The sequence below is a fragment of the Camellia sinensis genome, chromosome 1 (genome assembly GCF_055761805.1).
Source record: "Camellia sinensis isolate YWXY chromosome 1, ASM5576180v1, whole genome shotgun sequence".
Classification (NCBI taxonomy): domain Eukaryota; kingdom Viridiplantae; phylum Streptophyta; class Magnoliopsida; order Ericales; family Theaceae; genus Camellia; species Camellia sinensis.
The window spans coordinates 216974234-216992400 of record NC_138961.1 but is presented as its reverse complement, the minus strand read 5'-3'; the positions used below and the strand labels follow the sequence as shown (position 1 = coordinate 216992400).

General features: G+C 36.9%; 2 protein-coding genes across 2 annotated transcripts; one reads left to right on the top strand and one right to left on the bottom strand.

Moving 5' to 3' along the window:
* Positions 1-5772: 5772 nt before the first annotated feature.
* On the top strand, positions 5773-13335 carry LOC114314778 (WD40 repeat-containing protein HOS15-like). The gene is made up of 13 exons (XM_082895141.1): positions 5773-5793; positions 6109-6203; positions 6288-6334; positions 7322-7472; positions 9170-9233; positions 10406-10564; positions 10645-10766; positions 10948-10998; positions 11270-11344; positions 11597-11650; positions 11748-11821; positions 12008-12082; positions 12835-13335. The coding sequence occupies exons 2-13, from the start codon at positions 6120-6122 to the stop codon at positions 13052-13054; spliced, it is 1176 nt and encodes a 391-aa protein (XP_082751267.1). The 5' UTR covers positions 5773-5793; positions 6109-6119; the 3' UTR covers positions 13055-13335.
* Positions 13336-14799: 1464 nt separating this feature from the next.
* On the bottom strand, positions 14800-16939 carry LOC114314779 (xyloglucan galactosyltransferase XLT2). The gene has a single exon (XM_028261266.2). The coding sequence runs from the start codon at positions 16810-16812 to the stop codon at positions 15370-15372; it is 1443 nt and encodes a 480-aa protein (XP_028117067.2). The 5' UTR covers positions 16813-16939; the 3' UTR covers positions 14800-15369.
* Between the last annotated feature and the right edge of the window lie 1228 nt (positions 16940-18167).

Sequence of the window (18167 nt, the reverse complement as noted above, 5' to 3'; positions counted from 1 at the left end):
ATCTTTTTAAATATACTAGTGTGTTTTGTGTGCATCACAATCCTTTTGTAGAATCCGTATTAAAAGAACTTCAATTTGATTTTGAGGTGGCATGTATTTTCTATTCAAGAAGGAATTTACTTTTTTAATTATTAATTCATTTTTTATCAATAATCTATCATCTTACTCTTGGTCATATACTCCTGCATATTTTTGTATGTATTCATTTAAAATATTAAACATATAAAATAACAGATAAAGATTTTATCATTTCTTTCATTACATTTTTGAATTATACACAATATATTAATATAAATCAATACAAAACATAGAAAATAATAGATAAAGATTTTATCATTTCGTTCAATACATTTTTGAATTATACACAAAATATTAATGTTTATGTTATTTGAAATATATATATGTATATATATATATATATTTTTTTTTCAATTTTTATGCATGACAGGGTTGAATACTAGTACAAATCAATTATAAATTTTACATTGCATATGAAATACACTCCTTAAAGTGTTTTCTCCAAGTAATTATATGGTCTTGTTTAGTGCTATTTATAACCCCATTTTTTTTTACAATTTTTTTATTTTGAGATTATATATTAGACTATTAAACTTTCTCTTATAGTTTATAAGACAAAAATAATTTTTAAAAAATAAATAAAAAATGTTGATTACCTTTGGGTTAAAATATTTTAAAATTTTATTTTCTGATTATTAACTTTTTGTAAAAGAAAAAGCACACCAAACTGATAATTTTTTTGGGTTGAAATATTTACAATACATTAGTTGTAAGCTCATCTAATGATAAGAAATTATTTATTTATATGATTAAAAAAAGAAATAATAATAATAATAAAATAAATAAATAAATGGGAAATTTTTTTAAGGTCTTTCATATAAAGATTTTATAAGATAAAGGACCTACAATATTTTCATAATAGTTAAAATCCTTTAACATTTGTACGGAGAAAATTCAACTTAGAGAAATTTTATCCAGCTCAGTAAAATTTTGCCTGATTTAGAAAAATTTCAATTTTCATAAAGAAATTATTCTGAATCAAATTTTATCTGTGAAAATAATAAGAGATGTTAATTAATTAAAAAAAAAACATTTTAAACCTCTCCCAATGCACAAATTACACAACAGTAGTAGTATAGTTAGGCATGCGAGCGAAGCGTGGTGTTCTGGAGCAACGTATACGTATGTATGATGTTTTTACGTGCACCTGGAATTGCTGAACCTTGCTTGCTGGGCATTTGCTCCATAACCCTCTCTCTCTCTCTCTGTGTCATCGCGTACTCTGACGTAGCTTTCCATCATCACTCTCTTCTCTTCATAGACTACCATTCCTCATCGTCACGACTCTCATTGAATTCCGATAAACTCTCCAATTCACTCGCCAAGAACCGCTCGTAATCGATTGGTTTGGAACCAGAAAAAACAGGGATCGATCCCCAAAAACCATGCAATCCAACGCGGACCGCTTCGTCTAGGTTTCCCCTCTCGGAATTTCTAGTCCTGAATCGGTTCCAGATTCGGCTTCCAAAACCCTTGCAATTTCTTCAGGTATATATGCTTTTTAACTCCCTGTAATACAGTCTTTATTTATTTTTCTTTTTCTAATACTGTTTCAGTGAGTTAATGTGTTGATGTTTGTAGTTAAGCCACTCTGTTTTAGGTACAATTATTTTTCACATTGCTAATAGGAGGATCTCTTCAGTTATCAAAATTTTTGAGAGACGAGTGAGGCTATGAATCCTGTAGTGACAGATTGATTCTCATTTGTGAAACAAACAAAATCAAAATTCATATTTGAAGACATATGGGGAAAAAAAGTGCTGATTGTGCTGAAGCTAATCATATATCAGGACAATGTTCCAAGGAACTAAATGCTCTTCAATAATATGGAGTAAATTAATTCCATTGATTCATTCTGGAAGAGGATTGGAAATATTGATATTGATACAGCCCTAGACTATTAAAAAAATAAAATAAAATTGAATGAAACATAATTTTGTTTTGGGAAGAACCCCAATGTAGGTTATTCACTTAGGTGGAGGTCATTTTTAAACAAGCTAATTGTGAATTGATCGCTAACCATCCACTTTTGTTCCTAATAATACCATTGCTGTTTTTCCATAATAAATTTACTCTTAACCAAGAAGAATGCGAACTCTATGCTTGCTTCCTCCTTTTCGTAGAGGCTGAAGAACCAAAAAACTGTCAATTATTTGTTGGAGACATTCTGTTCAAGTCTTGTAAAAAATCTGTTGTAAGCATTCTATTGAAGCACTATGTCATGAAGCAGTAAATTATTTACTGACAACTCCGTTATTTTTGCTACAAAATTCTGTGTTCTTTCTTCTAGGATAACTGTGGCACGGTTAGGAACATGCTTTAGATGAATGGCCCTCTTTTGTCCTTAAAGGATTTGTCCTCTTAGGATTTGTCCTCTTTTGTCCTTAAAGGATTTGTTATGATGTGTTGTGGAACTCTGACTTTTGTCCTTGCCCATACAAAATGAAGCCACATGCATAAAGAAACTCACCACTGAAGACGTCAATGGTTAACCCTTTTTTTGTGTTTTTCTGTTGATATGATCATGTTAGAATTTACCATCACCTACCACCACTACCACCTCACCTACTCCACTAAACCTAACCCACTACACCACTACCACCTCACCTACTCCACTAAACCTAACCCACTACACCACTACCACCTCACCTACTCCACTACACCTAACCCACTACACCACTACCACCATCCACTACACCTACATCTATATAAGGAACCATTTGTAATAGACAATATACAATAACATTATATATCAATCAATAATACAATTCTCTATTTCTCTTTATACATTAAATTTTCTACATGGTATCAGAGCAAGGTTAAGCACTTAGTATTTTTCGCTTCACCGGCGGGCGGCAACCTCGCCTTGGCCGCCCGCCGGACCTCAACCTAATCTGCTAGAATTTTCTACACATACCTTGAAATTTCTTCGAGTCCACCACCACTGCCTCTCCTCTCACTGTTGTCCTCCCATACACCACCGTCTCGATCGTCTTCATCTACAATGTTGCAGTGAAGGATCTCAAGCGTGGTTTTGTTGCATCCAACTTAAAGGATGATCCAGCCAAGGAAGCTGCAAATTTCACCTCCCAGGTTATTATTATGAATCACCCGGGTCAGATTGGTAATGGGTATGCTCCAGTTCTTGACTGCCACACCTCCCACATTGCTGTCAAGTTTGCTGAGATTGATCGTCGATCTGGCAAGGAGATTGAGAAGGAGCCCAAGTTCTTCCGTGAACATGCTCTCCTTCCTTTTACTCTTAGAGTGAGGCAGATGATTTGCTGCTGTAACAAGATGGATGCTACCACTCCTAAGTACTCAAAAGCAAGGTATGATGAAATTGTGCAGGAAGTCTCTTCCTATCTGAAGAAGGTTGGTTACAACCCTGACAAAATTCCTTTTGTCCCCATCTCTGGTTTTGAGGGTGACAACATGATTGAGAGGTCCACCAACCTCGACATGATTACACAGCCCAAGAGGCCATCAGACAAGCCTCCTCTTCTCCACATTCTTGATAACACCAACAGCAACAGTTTGACGCATTTATTAGAGAAAATGTCCAAAGACAGCTCCTGTCAAAGCTGATGCTCAGCAGGCTGTACCACCTATTGAAGTGCCAGCACTATCCTTGCACATGGGGGGCACCCACTCATTTCTTTATTGTTTTCTTTTACTCACCCATGTGACCCACGATGCAACCTATACTTTTTCTTTTCTTTACACTCTTGTTCCCCACTTTCTTTATTATATATATATATATATATATATCTCTTTTTATTATATTATATTAAAAAAAAAAAAAAAAAAAATCTTCATCTCTCCTCCGTTTGATTTCCAACTCCATTATTTTTATTTTTATTTATTTTCTCCAAACCACTTTCCTTATTTCCTCCATCTTTCATTTTTTGATTTCAAATATATTTTTATTATTTTTTCTTTATTTTTCTTTCACATTCTTTTTAATCTTTTTCCAATTCCCTTCATACCATATAGCTTTGCACACCAAATCATATTTTATTCATCTCAGGGATCAACCCCGATCACAATTTTACACACAAAAAAAAAAAAAAAAAAAAAAAACCAACAAACAAACAAACCACCACAACACACCCGCACCCACAGTGGGATTTTTCTTCTCTACTCTGCTGCAGGTCTCTTCTTCTTGCTTTTCTCTTGGGTGTCCCTTACCGGCGCTGCCTCCATACTACCCACTCCACCGAGCACGTTCACTCCACCCTGCTCCTCCACTACAGCATATGGTGGACCTCCAAATCGGAACATCACGGTAGCCTTCCGCTTCAGCTCCTTGTTTTCTGCCTTTAGCACACTTATCTCTGCTCGCGCATCCTTATACATGCGTTGGAGCAGAGCCAGTTGGGCGTTTAGTTGTTGCACCTCATTTGTCCTGCTCTGCAGCCGGTGCGACAAGTTTGTGACCGCAGTCATGGTTTCCACACATGACTTCAGAGTATACTGATTGGCCTCAATATCAGTTTGCACCGCCATTTTTTGCTCCACCGACCGCATCGGAAAGTTCAACGGAGCAAACACAGAGGTGTTTGGTTGAGGTTCACTGGCCACCGCACCAGTTACTTCTCTTGTGGGCTCGTTCAGTTCTGGAAAGAGCGTGAGCAGACCACGGGAAGAGGAGGCCATGTTTTGGGTAGCTGGACGGGAAGAAGAGGCCATGTTGCTGAGTGTTTCAGAGACGGGTTGGTTGCAGAGTATTACAGAGTTTCTCTCTCAGGCAAGGTTAAGCGTTTTTCAGAAGATTTTAGCAGGTTTTCTGCCTCAGCCTCCGCATTGATTTATATAGAACATGACGACGAGGCCGACACGCGCACTGTTGATCACGTGCATCACCGCGTGTCTGGCGCGCCTTTTGATGGCACGTCTTTTGATGGCACGCCTTTTTATGGATTGGGCACGCCTTTTGATGGCACGCCTTTTGATAGATTGGGCACACCTTTTGAGGGTGCGACTCTTTAAGGGTCCGACAAGACTCTGTAAACTGTCCCGACATTGATTCCGGTTAGCTCCTTTATGGGTCCGACAAGACTCTGTAAACTGTCCTGACATTACTTTCGGTTAGCTCCTTTATGGGTCCGACAAGACTCTGTAAACTGTCCCGACATTGATTCCGGTTAGTTTCTACAAGGGTCCAGCAAGACTCCGTAAACTGTCACAACATTGTCTGCTACAACGGTCCGACATGACCCCATAAACTGTCTTCTACAACGGTCCGACATGACCCCATAAACTGTCTTCTACATCGGTCTGACACCACCATACAGTGTCCTCTACAACGTTATGACACCCCCATACAGTGTCCTCTACAACGTTATGACACCACCATCCAGTGTCTTCACCAATGGTCTGACACGACCATACAGTGTCTCCTATCCTCTTTTATTTTTATGTATTTTCTTGTTTTGTTACTCTCTCCAAACTCAAGTTGGTTAGTTTCTATCCTCCTTGAGTTTGCGGGGGGCTGTTAGAATTTACCATCACCTACCACCACTACCACCTCACCTACTCCACTAAACCTAACCCACTACACCACTACCACCTCACCTACTCCACTAAACCTAACCCACTACACCACTACCACCTCACCTACTCCACTACACCTAACCCACTACACCACTACCACCATCCACTACACCTACATCTATATAAGGAACCATTTGATCATTTTACATAACTGGAAAGGTATTGCCTCATGTGTCCTCTGATTGGAAATTGTTGCTACTGTAAAAAAAAATTTGGGCAAGTATCAAGCCTAGGGCTATTGGTTGGTCATTTATCTATGCACTTGGTTCAGCATATCACTAAATGGTTGTTTTCTGTTAGAATGTATAATATATACTATTCTTTACTTCAACAACTTGGTTTTGAGAATTTCATATTGAGTCATTAAATTTGTATAAATACGTTTCAAAAATTAACTTCTCTCTCACTCTCTGAGTCTATTTACATGTGCCATTCAAATATAAATCTGCAAGTTCTTCCTATTTTTGCTGGTAGGACCTGAGCAAATGGATATCTCTACCATCATAACTTCTCAAGTTTGTGGAATTCCTAGTTCTGATGTGATCACTCTGGAAGGACATACTTCTGAGGTTGGAGCATGTTCATCAATTTGTTTTAGTTCATTTTTCTGTTTAGTCCACAGTAATGTGCCCATTTCCCATTCTTCCTTGTAGGTTTTTACTTGTGCATGGAGTCCAGCTGGTTCACTTCTTGCATCAGGGTGAGTTCTTTTCTGTTGAATGAGAAATCATTTGATAGGGATGGTGTTTGTTTCTGTCTATAAGTCCCAACTATAAATTATTCTTATTTTGTTCATTATGGCCATTTGTTTGGAATGTTTTGTCTCCTTGGTTGCAATTATTAGATGTTTCTACAAGGTAAACTAAAGGTTCAGAAGTTTTGACCAGAATAATAGGTTTTTGGAGAGAGAAATAATTGTAAAAACATTATTTTTGTTCATCTTTGATTACTTGGGAAACTATTGGATTGATGGGGCATTAGTGGATGCTTATGCAAAACAAATAATCAACTATGTGGGAGCTCTCATTTTGAAAATTATTGTTCTCTCGTAACAGTTCTGCTGCAATGAGACGGTTGGTCCATGCAATTGGTTTTCCAATTGAAGGAGGGTTTGGAGCTTTCAAATCAAAGCCAGAAGTTAAAATTCACATTTTGCTAAATGAAACTTCTATTGGTTGTTATTAACTGTCATATGTTCCCACCAACCTTGCAGTAATCTTTATGTTTAATTCAAGTACTGTACGTATTATATTTCTGCGGATTTCCATTTTTTTTTTTTTTTTTTTCATTATTAAATTTTTTTGAGATGTATATCATTATGTTTTATCATTTCTGCTTCTAATTTATATATTTTTTGCTAGGTGGTTAGTATTGTATTAGCATAAAAATATGGTGAAGATTTAAGCCTAGCAAGTTGGTATTAATTATTTGCTATGCATATAATGAATTATCACATGATGCGTGTTTACAAGATTCCATATGAAAGTATTTATGACATTATTATCGCCATCTAGGAGTAATCTTCTTTCTAATGGTTTATTACTATGGTGCTGCCGGCATAGCAAGGTTGTGAAAGAGCAATCTTTATAATGGTTTATTTATTACTATGTTGCGGCTGGCAAAGGAAGGTTGTGAAGGTCTGTCATTTATTTTTGTTTAAACTTCACACTGTTGCGTTTGCTTCTAGGTCTGCAGATGCAACAGCTCGGATTTGGACAGTTGTGGATTGGACCAGTAGATCTAGTTTACAAAATGGATCTTCAAAGGTGCTGGTGCTGAATCATGTAAAGGGCAAAAAAAAAGGGAAAAACAACGATGTCACAACTGTTGATTGGAATGTGGGTGCTGCTACTGTATTTTATGTTCTTGATGAATTTTCTTGATATTCTTCATGTTATTATCCTACATTGAGTTTAGCGATTATACGAATGGTTTTAGTGAATGTTATGGATATTTCTTCTTCTTTTTCTTGGCGAAGAGAGAAGATCAATTGACTTGTTTCTTCCTTCCTTATCAACCCTTATGGTTTATATGAAAATTATGTGGAAGTGAAATTTAGTAGTGTGTGACAGGTCCTGTCTCCAGTTGCAATGAGATGTCAACCAAGACTCTAAATAAATCAAAAACTTTTATAACATCGCGCCCCTCCTTTTCCTTCCTCCACCTCCACCCTTTAACTCTACCATCAAAATTGATGGTGCTAACCAAATTCTATAATTCCACTTCTTGTCTTCTTACCCACTCCTCCTAGCAACATTGTTGTCATCACGTATGCACAAAAAAGCTCCATGGCCCATTTCAATTTTGATTGATGCTACAATACCTCCCTTTGGCACCTAAACTAGTATCATAAGCCATTTCAGATATTGTCTCTGCAATGTCCTATGATCTGTCCTTGTGAAGCCACCATATGTTTTTTTGATGGCCTTGAAAACTGTCTTGTTCCACAAGTGAAGTAGTAAACCACAATCTAAATCCACACTCAATGTTTGCTGTGCCTTAGGCTTAAAGCAGCTTTCCGATGGTGACCACCAGTTCAAAAAAACCAACCTATTTTTTAAGACCTGCTGCTCCGAACAAAGAATACAAGCTGCTTCCTTGGAAGGGAAAATGAACTCATTATCTCATTGCACAAGGACCACTTCACCTTGAAATTTTCTAACCATAACCCACCGCATACCCCTACTCCTTGTCTTCGCCATCTTTGTACTACCACAACTTTCAAAAAGTTTTTCCTCTTTACCCTATCCATATTCCACACCATTCTGGGAACCCCCAAATCCTTAAAAATCTTCTCTATTTGCTCTCATCCTCGTGTCTCCGAAATAACCACTTCTTTCCTTCCATCCTCCCTCGCTATTGCCAAAATGATTTACCTCACCTCCACCAGCTGAATCCCCCACCTTTGTTGTCGTAAGAACCAAAATCCATCTTCTCCTACTGAAGCTTCCCAGAGCAAAACACAAACTATCAGAGCCCCACTCCATTGAACAGCATAGCTCTCCTCAGATCCGTGCCTAAAACTAGTCATCGATTGCTCCTCCCACCTCAATGAGGTCAAGTGTCTTCAAAGCTTCAAGAATGATGATCCTGCACTCCACCATCCCTCACCGGTGTTCCATCAGGGGTTAAAGATGAATCTTGGTACTCTAACCAAGGACCAAGATGAATCTAGTATATTCTAACCTTCGAATTCCTCTATACTAGAATGGCGACTTTTACTAATAGCTGCTTTTGTTGCTTTCGTCTTATCTACTTGGGAGTTGTGATATGTAAGATGATAACAATGATAATATGTTGATAGAGTACTTAAATAAATAAATAAAAAGGACAAAAAATGTGATGCTATGTTAATAAAAATAAAACTTTTGCTTGAAAAAAAAAAAAAAAAAAAATTGAAATGTATTACTTTTATTCACTCCGAGAAGGTAACCTTAGGATGTCATTAATGTTACCCCTTGCTTTTTCTTCCGTTGTGGTTTCTCTTTATTTTCTCTTTCGTAAATACTTGATTATATTTCTTCTTTTTTTGCAGGGGGAGGGGACACTGCTTGCAACAGGCTCGTATGATGGGCAAACTAGGATTTGGAGTTCTGATGGTAATCTATTTTAGCAGGTTTTAATTGACAAGTTTTTCATTTCTTGCTTTAAAACCTTAAGCAGATTGTAAAAATATTATGCACAGATAACCGGTGAAGCTTCTATTCTATGTATCTTTTTTCTTGTTTCGTTGTGTACTCTCTTTAAAGTGCTAAAATTTTAAAAGTCAAAGATGCAATAAATGTAGTCTATATTAAGCCTCTGTCATAACCCTTATTGTGAGAAGACTTGGACAAAGTTATTTTACCTGTGCTTGCTGACTTGGTAGTCACTAGTCAGTTACAATTCATTGGCATAGTATTTGAACAATTTCTAGTTGTATGTTATGATCAAATTCTAATGTTGATCTCACTGCTGCACAGTGATCTATCCCTGAGCTTTGTTGAGAAAGTTTATTGGAAGTCTAATATCAATTTTTAGAGTAGGAGTTGACGGTTTTTTAGAGCTTCCAGCGTAATTAGCATTTAGCCCATAAAATGAAACAAAATGATGAAAATGAATAGATGTAATTAGCAAAAAGAGAATCATGCTCTCGTGTTTCCATCAGGTGGCATTCCAAGGATGGGCCTAAGTATTAGAGTTAGTTAAAATGGGGTGTTTTACCGTGGTCAGCAGTCAATCTGCTCTTTGATGTTTATCATTGTTCACATAAGCAGACTCATTGGCAAAGTTGTTTGGGCCTCTAGCTTGTTGTATTATGATGGAATAATTAATGAATGCTATGGGATCTTTGACAAAACCAAATTAGTTGACACATTATGGTGTTACACTTGCATTGGTGATAATAATTTCTTTTATTTCATGAACTTCATCAGTGATCATCATTGTGATGGCTGGAAGCTTAAGATAGGAACACTAGCCAGGACCTTTGAGTAACTAGGAGAGTGAAGAGGTGTGGGTACTCCATATTGTCATTCTTCTTTTGGCAGCAAGGAAGATCCTTGTAAGATAATAAAATATCTAGTATACATAAGCAAAGAAAGGAATAGAAAAATTGGAGGAAACGATGGGGATTTTTTTGTTAAGGATGCATATGGTATGGGATGGTCATTTTCTTTGTAATTCTTATCATATTGGTTGAAGTCACAAATTTGTAATGTAACCTGTCTTTATCTGGTCTTAACTTTTGAGAACTTTCACTTCTTTCTCCTGGTTTGTAATCTCTGTCTAGGCAAACTAAAGAGTATTTTAAGCAAACACAAGGGACCTGTATTCGCTTTGAAGTGGAACAAAAAGGAGGATTATCTTCTTACTGGAAGCTCTGACAAAAGTGCTATTGTGTGGGATGTGGAGGCCAAGGAATGCAAACAAAAATTTGAATTTCATTCAGGTGCTAGATTGTCAACCAAATGTTTATTTGCTAACCAATCATCTATGGTGTGACCAAACCCTGTACACCTCATTTTACAGGCCCAACACTTGATGTTGATTGGCGAAATAATGTTTCATTTGCAACAAGCTCCACAGATAATATGATCTACATTTGCGAGGTTGGAGACACTTGTCCCATCAAAACTTTTTCTGGGCATCAGGTTCGTTCTTACAATAAACTGGTCATTACTTTAAATCAAATAAACTGGTCTTTGCTCTCAAGATGCTACTCAAACTACAAATCTGTCCTGATGTGAACTAATGGATGATTCTTACTCTCCTATTGTCCTTCAAAAAAAATTCATTGCTGCTTATTCTATCCTGGCACTCAATTTAATTAAGTGGAGTATTCCCGACTCAAAACGCTTTAATACCAAGCAGTGCTGCACTCAGGTTAGTTAAGTCAAGAATTCTCCAACTCAAAAAACATCAATCCCAATTACTTGGGCCAAACTGTATTCAGAGTGTAGCAGAGAGTATTTTACCCAAGGTTTTGCTTGCATTATTTTGTGTGTTTCAATATTAGTTGTGATAATGGTAGAAGGGTAATATGTGGATTGATTTCAAGCATTATAAGTTATATGAGAAACAAGATGTTGATAATTTACTTCTTGTATTACTTTATGAGACTTATAGTTGATCTTTGGTCTTGGTTTAATTTCAGAATGAAGTTAACTGTGTCAAATGGGACCCGACAGGTTCATTGCTGGCCTCTTGCTCTGATGATTGTACTGCAAAGGTGATTGATATTACCTTTTCCCTTACTAATTGTTTATCTGCTTCCTGAAGAGACACGACATTCTTGGTAACGCCTATTTTACTTGATATATTTGCCCATTTCGGAATATCCTGTTCTAGTTTATTGATTTCATACTGTGTATTCTGTGTTTGGTTTTTAGTCAATCTGACTTATGTTTTCATTTTCTTTTCATTTTTTTTCTTTGCTTCCCAATCTGTAGTGGTTTGCAACTGATTTGAAATAATGATGCAGATATGGAGTATGGATCAGGACAATTATGTTCATAATTTAAGGGAGCATGCTAAGGTACGACCAAGCGCTCTTGCTTGCCACCTCTCCACACCATATTAATATATGTACCTACTTAATTTGGGTTGTCTTACAAATGTAAATTATTTCTCAGGAGATATATACTGTCAGATGGAGTCCCTCTGGGCCTGGCACTAATAACCCTAACCAGAAATTACTATTGGCAAGGTATACTGCATCCTAAAAATTACTCAGCGGAGACATACTATTAGTGGTTTTTGCAATTGAGTATTGAGCTGCTTCTCTGTTAAGCCTAAGAGAGGATTTCGAAGTGATATTATGGTCTAAATGCATACTTTGGAAAACACTCCTTTTCTTGTCTTGTAAAATTCTGTGCTTTGGCCTTTCCTACAGTGCATCATTTGACTCAACAGTGAAGCTATGGGATATTGAGCTAGGAAGACTTATTTGCAGCTTGAATGGCCATAGGTGCGAAATATTATATCACTTTTTCATGTTTTATATTATAGAAAGAGTGCAAGTCTCAATAATATCCATGATTAACAAGTTGGTGTCTTGGTCACATTCGTGGTGGTTGAATAAGCCAATGTTCTGGTTTCGACTGGATCTACCTCAGCAGAATTTGATATCAATTTTTGGCATGACTGTTACTTATTTTGGTTGTGTAGAGATTAGAAGTTCTATGTACAGAATTAAAGGAAACATCTTGCTGTTTAATTTTTTTGTGTCTATTAATGGTCATTAATTATATTGTAATTAGATGTTTTTAAATATCTTTATTATTACTCTTTCTTAATTCAGGCAATAATGGGTCGAAGTTGTTTATTTGAAGTATAGCCTTACGAGTTTTTTTAATGCCAATACTGGACAACATCCTCAATAATGTTTTTTATTTTAAGCATTTTGATACATTTGATTGAATTCCATTGAACTGTGCAATTCAGTATTCTATTGGTTTGTAGGTTTTTGTAATGAGTACTTAGTCATATGTCCAAAATCCTATGAGATTTATCTGATATGCTCAAGAGTAATGAATTCCATTTTTTATTTGATGATTCTCACGTTCAGCCTTGGACAATGTGTCTACTTCTACTTGTCAAATATTCTTGATGTTAACTCTCTCTCTCTCTCTCTCTCTCTCTCATATTATGTTATTGATGGTAATAATATGACTAATTGTTTTGTACTTGCTAAATTAATGAATGTATTTCAATTGCCAGGGCGCCTGTGTACACGATTGATTTTAGCCCTAATGGCGAGTATTTGGCAAGTGGATCTCTCGATAATTCATTGAACATTTGGTCTGTAAAAGAAGGGAAGATCGTGAAAACCTGTACTAGAAGTGGGGGTATATTTGAAGCCTGCTGGAATAAGGAAGGTGACAAGATAGCTGCCTGCTCTGCTGACAACACAGTGTGTGCCATAGATTTTAGAATGTAGGGGCTTAGAAATTTCCTTATAACATTGGAACTGGGACTTTACTCTTTTTGTGCTGCGCCGGGAAGCCAATTTACATTTTTCTCCTGTGAATCCTGCATTATAGATAGAAAAGAAGAGCGAAAGTAGGTAACTGGGAGGCTTGCATTTCGACTATTTTGGTAGGTATGTAGTTTGTTTTGTACATATTTTATTTCAATTGAAATGGTGACTTAGAATAGAAGACTCTTCATTCACTATATTGTTTTTCAATAATTTTATGATAATCATATTCTTTTTTACCATCCATATGTTATAACAGACATGGGTGGTAGAACTCACTAAATTAATGAGGTTGTGACACATGGTAAATAAATTAGGATCACTATAACATTATTGTTTTTGTATTTTCTGTATTTTTTTTTATAGATCTTCTATTGTCTTGTATTCTCTATTATGTTCATTTGAATCTTATTAGGTCATGGGATCACCTTTTATTGATATAGATTACCCAATGCATGGTAAATGTTGTGTACTGGTGATATCGTCAATAAATCCCAAATATTTTGCTCTTATGGTGTATCTCTCAAACACCTAATATAAATGTCTTTCTTATTTTATTATTTTTTTATTTTTATAATTTATAATTTTTTTTTTTTTTTTTCCCATAGTTGGAAAACTTAAAGGTGTACTTGTTGAGTGTTGTGGGTATGCCGGTGTGGGGCAAAGCAAGCTCCCTTATGGAGCCAAGGAGCGTAAAGAGGGAGGAAACTTTGGAAGTTCCTGTGTCGTTTGTTATAATAGAGCCCTCTTTATTTACTCATAACATGTATCTCGTGATTTCATTTAGCTTTGGTCCACCAGCTTTTTATTAAAAAAACAATGGTGAAAAAACATTGGATTATATGAATATATATATATATATTTCTTGTTTTTGGTTATATCATGGAGGTCACATTTTCCATTTATACATTGTTTTTATGCTAGTTTTAAAAGAGAATAATTGCTAATGCTTTTTTTTTTTTTTGGGGGGGGGGAGGGGATGGGGCTAATGCTTCTTATCATGGTGAAACATTGTGATATGAAAATTTCTTCAGTATGCAATGCACATCATATATAATCTTATCACAAAATTACGTAATTTTTTATAAATTTGCCTAAATAATCACACAAAAATTCATAAGTTTAACACAATTTTCATGAACCTACAAAAATTTATATTCAACTTATATATTTTTGTAAAATCCCTTACATAAATTTGTGAAAATTTTCGTAATTTTGTGATAAAATTGCATAAGATATACAATACACACTAAAACATTTCTCATATACAAAATATGAGAAATTTTCCAGATATCACTCGTTTGGTTTCACTGGAAGATAATCCATTTTTACCTCTTATCAATATCTAATTCAAAGATATGCTTAGAAGACCCAATCCACCTTTTAAACACATAGAAACCCCTCAATCATCTCCTCGTTAAAAGCCATGATATGCACAAAGCAAGCAAGAAAATGATGCGCATGTTACGCGGGTCCTCCTCAATCTTCAAGCTTTTTGTCTACTTCTCTCCCAACGTCTTTTGACCACCCTCTTTTTGTTGAAACTCTTCTACCAAAATCAATCTCTCTCCCTCTCTCTCTCTCTCTCTCTCTCTCTCTCTCTCTCTCTCTTGGTTATAATTATACATTCCAAAATAACATTTGAATTACTACACATAACACTATTGCTACATATTTAAAATAAAATAAAAAACCATTATTTAAAATTTTATCCACAATCCCAATATGTAATCATGATTTATTCATCAAAAATTTCAACCCACTAGACTTGAATAAAAATAGGGACCAACTTGATGAGGAGGCTTGCCGCACCTTCATCGAATCACAAACTCGCGAACACTTTTACTTTGTAACTAACTTTTGTTACAAGATTATATCTAAACAGTAGTTTTTTTTTTTTTCAGTGAGAAAGTACGAGGCTTAAACAGTTGACGGCCAAGACCACACTAATTTTAAATCAACCTCTTATACTATACTTTAATGGTAAAATTTTGAGTAAATTTATATAGTACCAATTATTCAATTCCTAAAAATCATAATAGATATAAAAAAAAGAAAATGACAAATAAGTCTGATTCATCGGTGATGATATTGCACCGTTCGTTACCTTGAATTTTTTTTTTTTTTTGTCTTCCTTCCAGTATAGTAGGAACTGTACTCGTTCTCAACTCAGCTTCAAACCCACCAGGACTTGACTCAGAATTAATCACTACTCGATCAAGTATAGTTCATTATATCCATATCTCTCTGTACTGAACTAATTTCTTTTTTGGTGTTCACCATTTCGTTCCACGCCTTTGCTGCTTGAAGCGCTTCAAAACCCCATCAATGGCGATATCAAAAGCATCTCCAATATTCTCCAAACCCTCACTGGGCTTCGCATACACAAACTTGGGTATAAGCTCTATCACCTTCTCTCTCATCTTCCTCACCTCCTCTCTACTGTACTGCTCCAGCACTTTCTTTATCGACAACCCATTCCTCACATGGCGACGGTCGATAAAAACCGAGTAACTCTCCGGTTCACCCGGCAAGAACCACTCGTACTGGTCGTAAGCGGTCCGGAACCAGAAAAAAACCGGGATCGAACCGGCGAGCATGCAATCGAACACGGACCTCCTCGTGTAGCTGTCTCCTCTCGGCTGCAAACAGAAGTCCGAGCCGAGAAACGTTTCCAGGCTCGGCGTCCGGCCCACGGCGCACTCGGTCTTACCACAGTCGATGAGTCTGCACGAGTCCGACTCGTTCCCGCACTGGTTCAGTAACAGCGCTCTGAAGTCGTTCTTGAAGTCGGCTCGAGCGCCGCCGACGAAGCAGAAGAGGCTGGACCGGTTCTGGTTCCGGACGAAGCTCTGCCACTCGACGACGTCGGAGTCGGTTCTAGGGTGGAATCCAGTGGGGTAAGGTACACCGACATCGTAATAGTCCCTGGGAGCTCGCTCAATCACGAAGCGAGTGACGTTTCTCATCCCCGCCATGTTGATGAAGCTGGATCCCCAATCGATCTCCGGCTGATCTAACCGCCGGAAATCCCATGTGATGCGACCCAGCGTGATGAAGTGATCAGAACCCTTGGATCTCCTCCAAAACCGTTGATTCTGGACCCAATTCAACAACATCTCGCAATCACGGTCCCTCATAGTATGATTATGCCACAAGTATTTCCCGACTGCGAGTCCAGCGTAAAAAGGGATATAGAACGCGGCAGCCGATTCTGGCTCCAGCGTTCTACACTTGTAATTCAAAAGCCGATTGTGAAACAGCATCTCCGAGGCGAACTGGTTGGTCCAGAACATCGCCGAAGCAAGATTTTCCGGGACAATTCCGGCGAGCTCGGTGGCTCTGGGGCCAAACCCATCATTAGAAACGGCGCCGCATCGCCAGTGCCAGGGGTCGGAGTCGTTGCAAGTGTGGACTAGGTCTCTGTTGAACCTTGGTGGGAGGTCGTAGACGTAGATTGTGCCGGAGGGGCATTGTGTTTGTGTGGAGGAGTGGTATGTTGTGGTTTTGGAAGGAGGTAAGAGTTGCTGGAGAAAGAAGGGTATAGGGAGAGTACGGGTGATTACAAGGATGAGGAATTGGATTGAGAGAATTGAAATGAAGATCCATTTACAAGGGTATAGAGAACAGTGGGATTTGATTGAGTTGAGAGTGTTGTTGTTGAGTTCGTGTTTTTTGGGTTTTTTAGGGGATGACTGGCCGGAGATGGGAAGCATCATACTGTAAAAGGGAGCACTATGTGAGAGTGAGTGAGAGAGAGGTCGTACCGTGTGTGCTGGTTTCTCGCTTGGGCGTTTATAGCTGAACGGAAAGTGACACAGTTTACGGTACGGTTGGAGCAAACTTATATAAGCCTCATTTGGGTTGTTTATTTTGGTTAAAATAATTATATTGGGTAAAATATGTTATTTTAGTTAAATATAATAAAATATTTATATTAATTTATAATTATTTTATTTTATTTTTTTATAAAAATTAAAAAAATTAAAAAATTTATCGTAAATGAAACTTTTTAACCATAAATTAAAATAGTTAAAAAGTCAATTTACATCCTAAACGAATTCATAATGAATTGAATAATGTTAGAAATATCAAATTTTTTATCAAATAAATAATCAAATATCTCACATGAATGTAAGGTCTACACCTATATAAAATATTTAATCATTTATTTCATAAAAAATTTAAAACTTACAACATTTTCTTAATAGATTTAACTTGTCTATGTTAAAGTGGATCAAATAGGTAAAATTTTGAAAAGAGTTATTAAATTGAAAACTTTTATAATAAAAATATGCTTCGGTAATGACTTTCAACTATTAAAGATAAGTCATTCCTTTATATAGGGGGAGTTTAGTAAGGGGGTGTTTAGTAGGGTTTATAAATTATTTATTATAATTTTTAATTTAATTTAAGTTAAAATATTGTGTTTGATAGAACTTAACTCATCATATTATGGTTTGAATTAAGTAGAAAAATAGCTTTTTTTTGAAGTGACTAAAGGGGTGCTTTGGAGATTATAGCTTAAGCGGGAAGTTGGTTTGGAGGGGTAAATTTACTTAAATGCCCCTCATCAAATTCCGGAATTACCAAATATCCCGTATATAAACCGCATTCTTACGCTGTTCACTCCGAGAGAAAGAGAGAGAGAGGGAGAGAGAGTGGCGATTTTCGACGAGAGTGGTGATTTCCAGCGAGTGTGGGGATTTCCGACGAGGGTTACGGTTTTTGACGTTTCTGGTATCCAAATACCACGTCTCTTCTCTCTCTCTCTCTCTCTTGATCGACCTTTCACCATCGCTTTCACAATTGAGGGACAAAACCCTAACCGTCGCGATCGATCTCAAACCCTATAGTTGAAACCCTAGTGTCGCTGGTGACATCTGAAACCCTAGCACGATTAATCTCAAACCCTAACACAATCTGAAACCCTAGCGTGACCAATCTCAAACCCTAGCATGATCTGAAACCCTAGTACGATCAATCTCAAAACCTACATCCGCCGGTGACGATCTAAAACCCTAGCACGATTGATCTCTTCTCTCTCTTCTGCGATTGCTTTCTTCGCGATCTC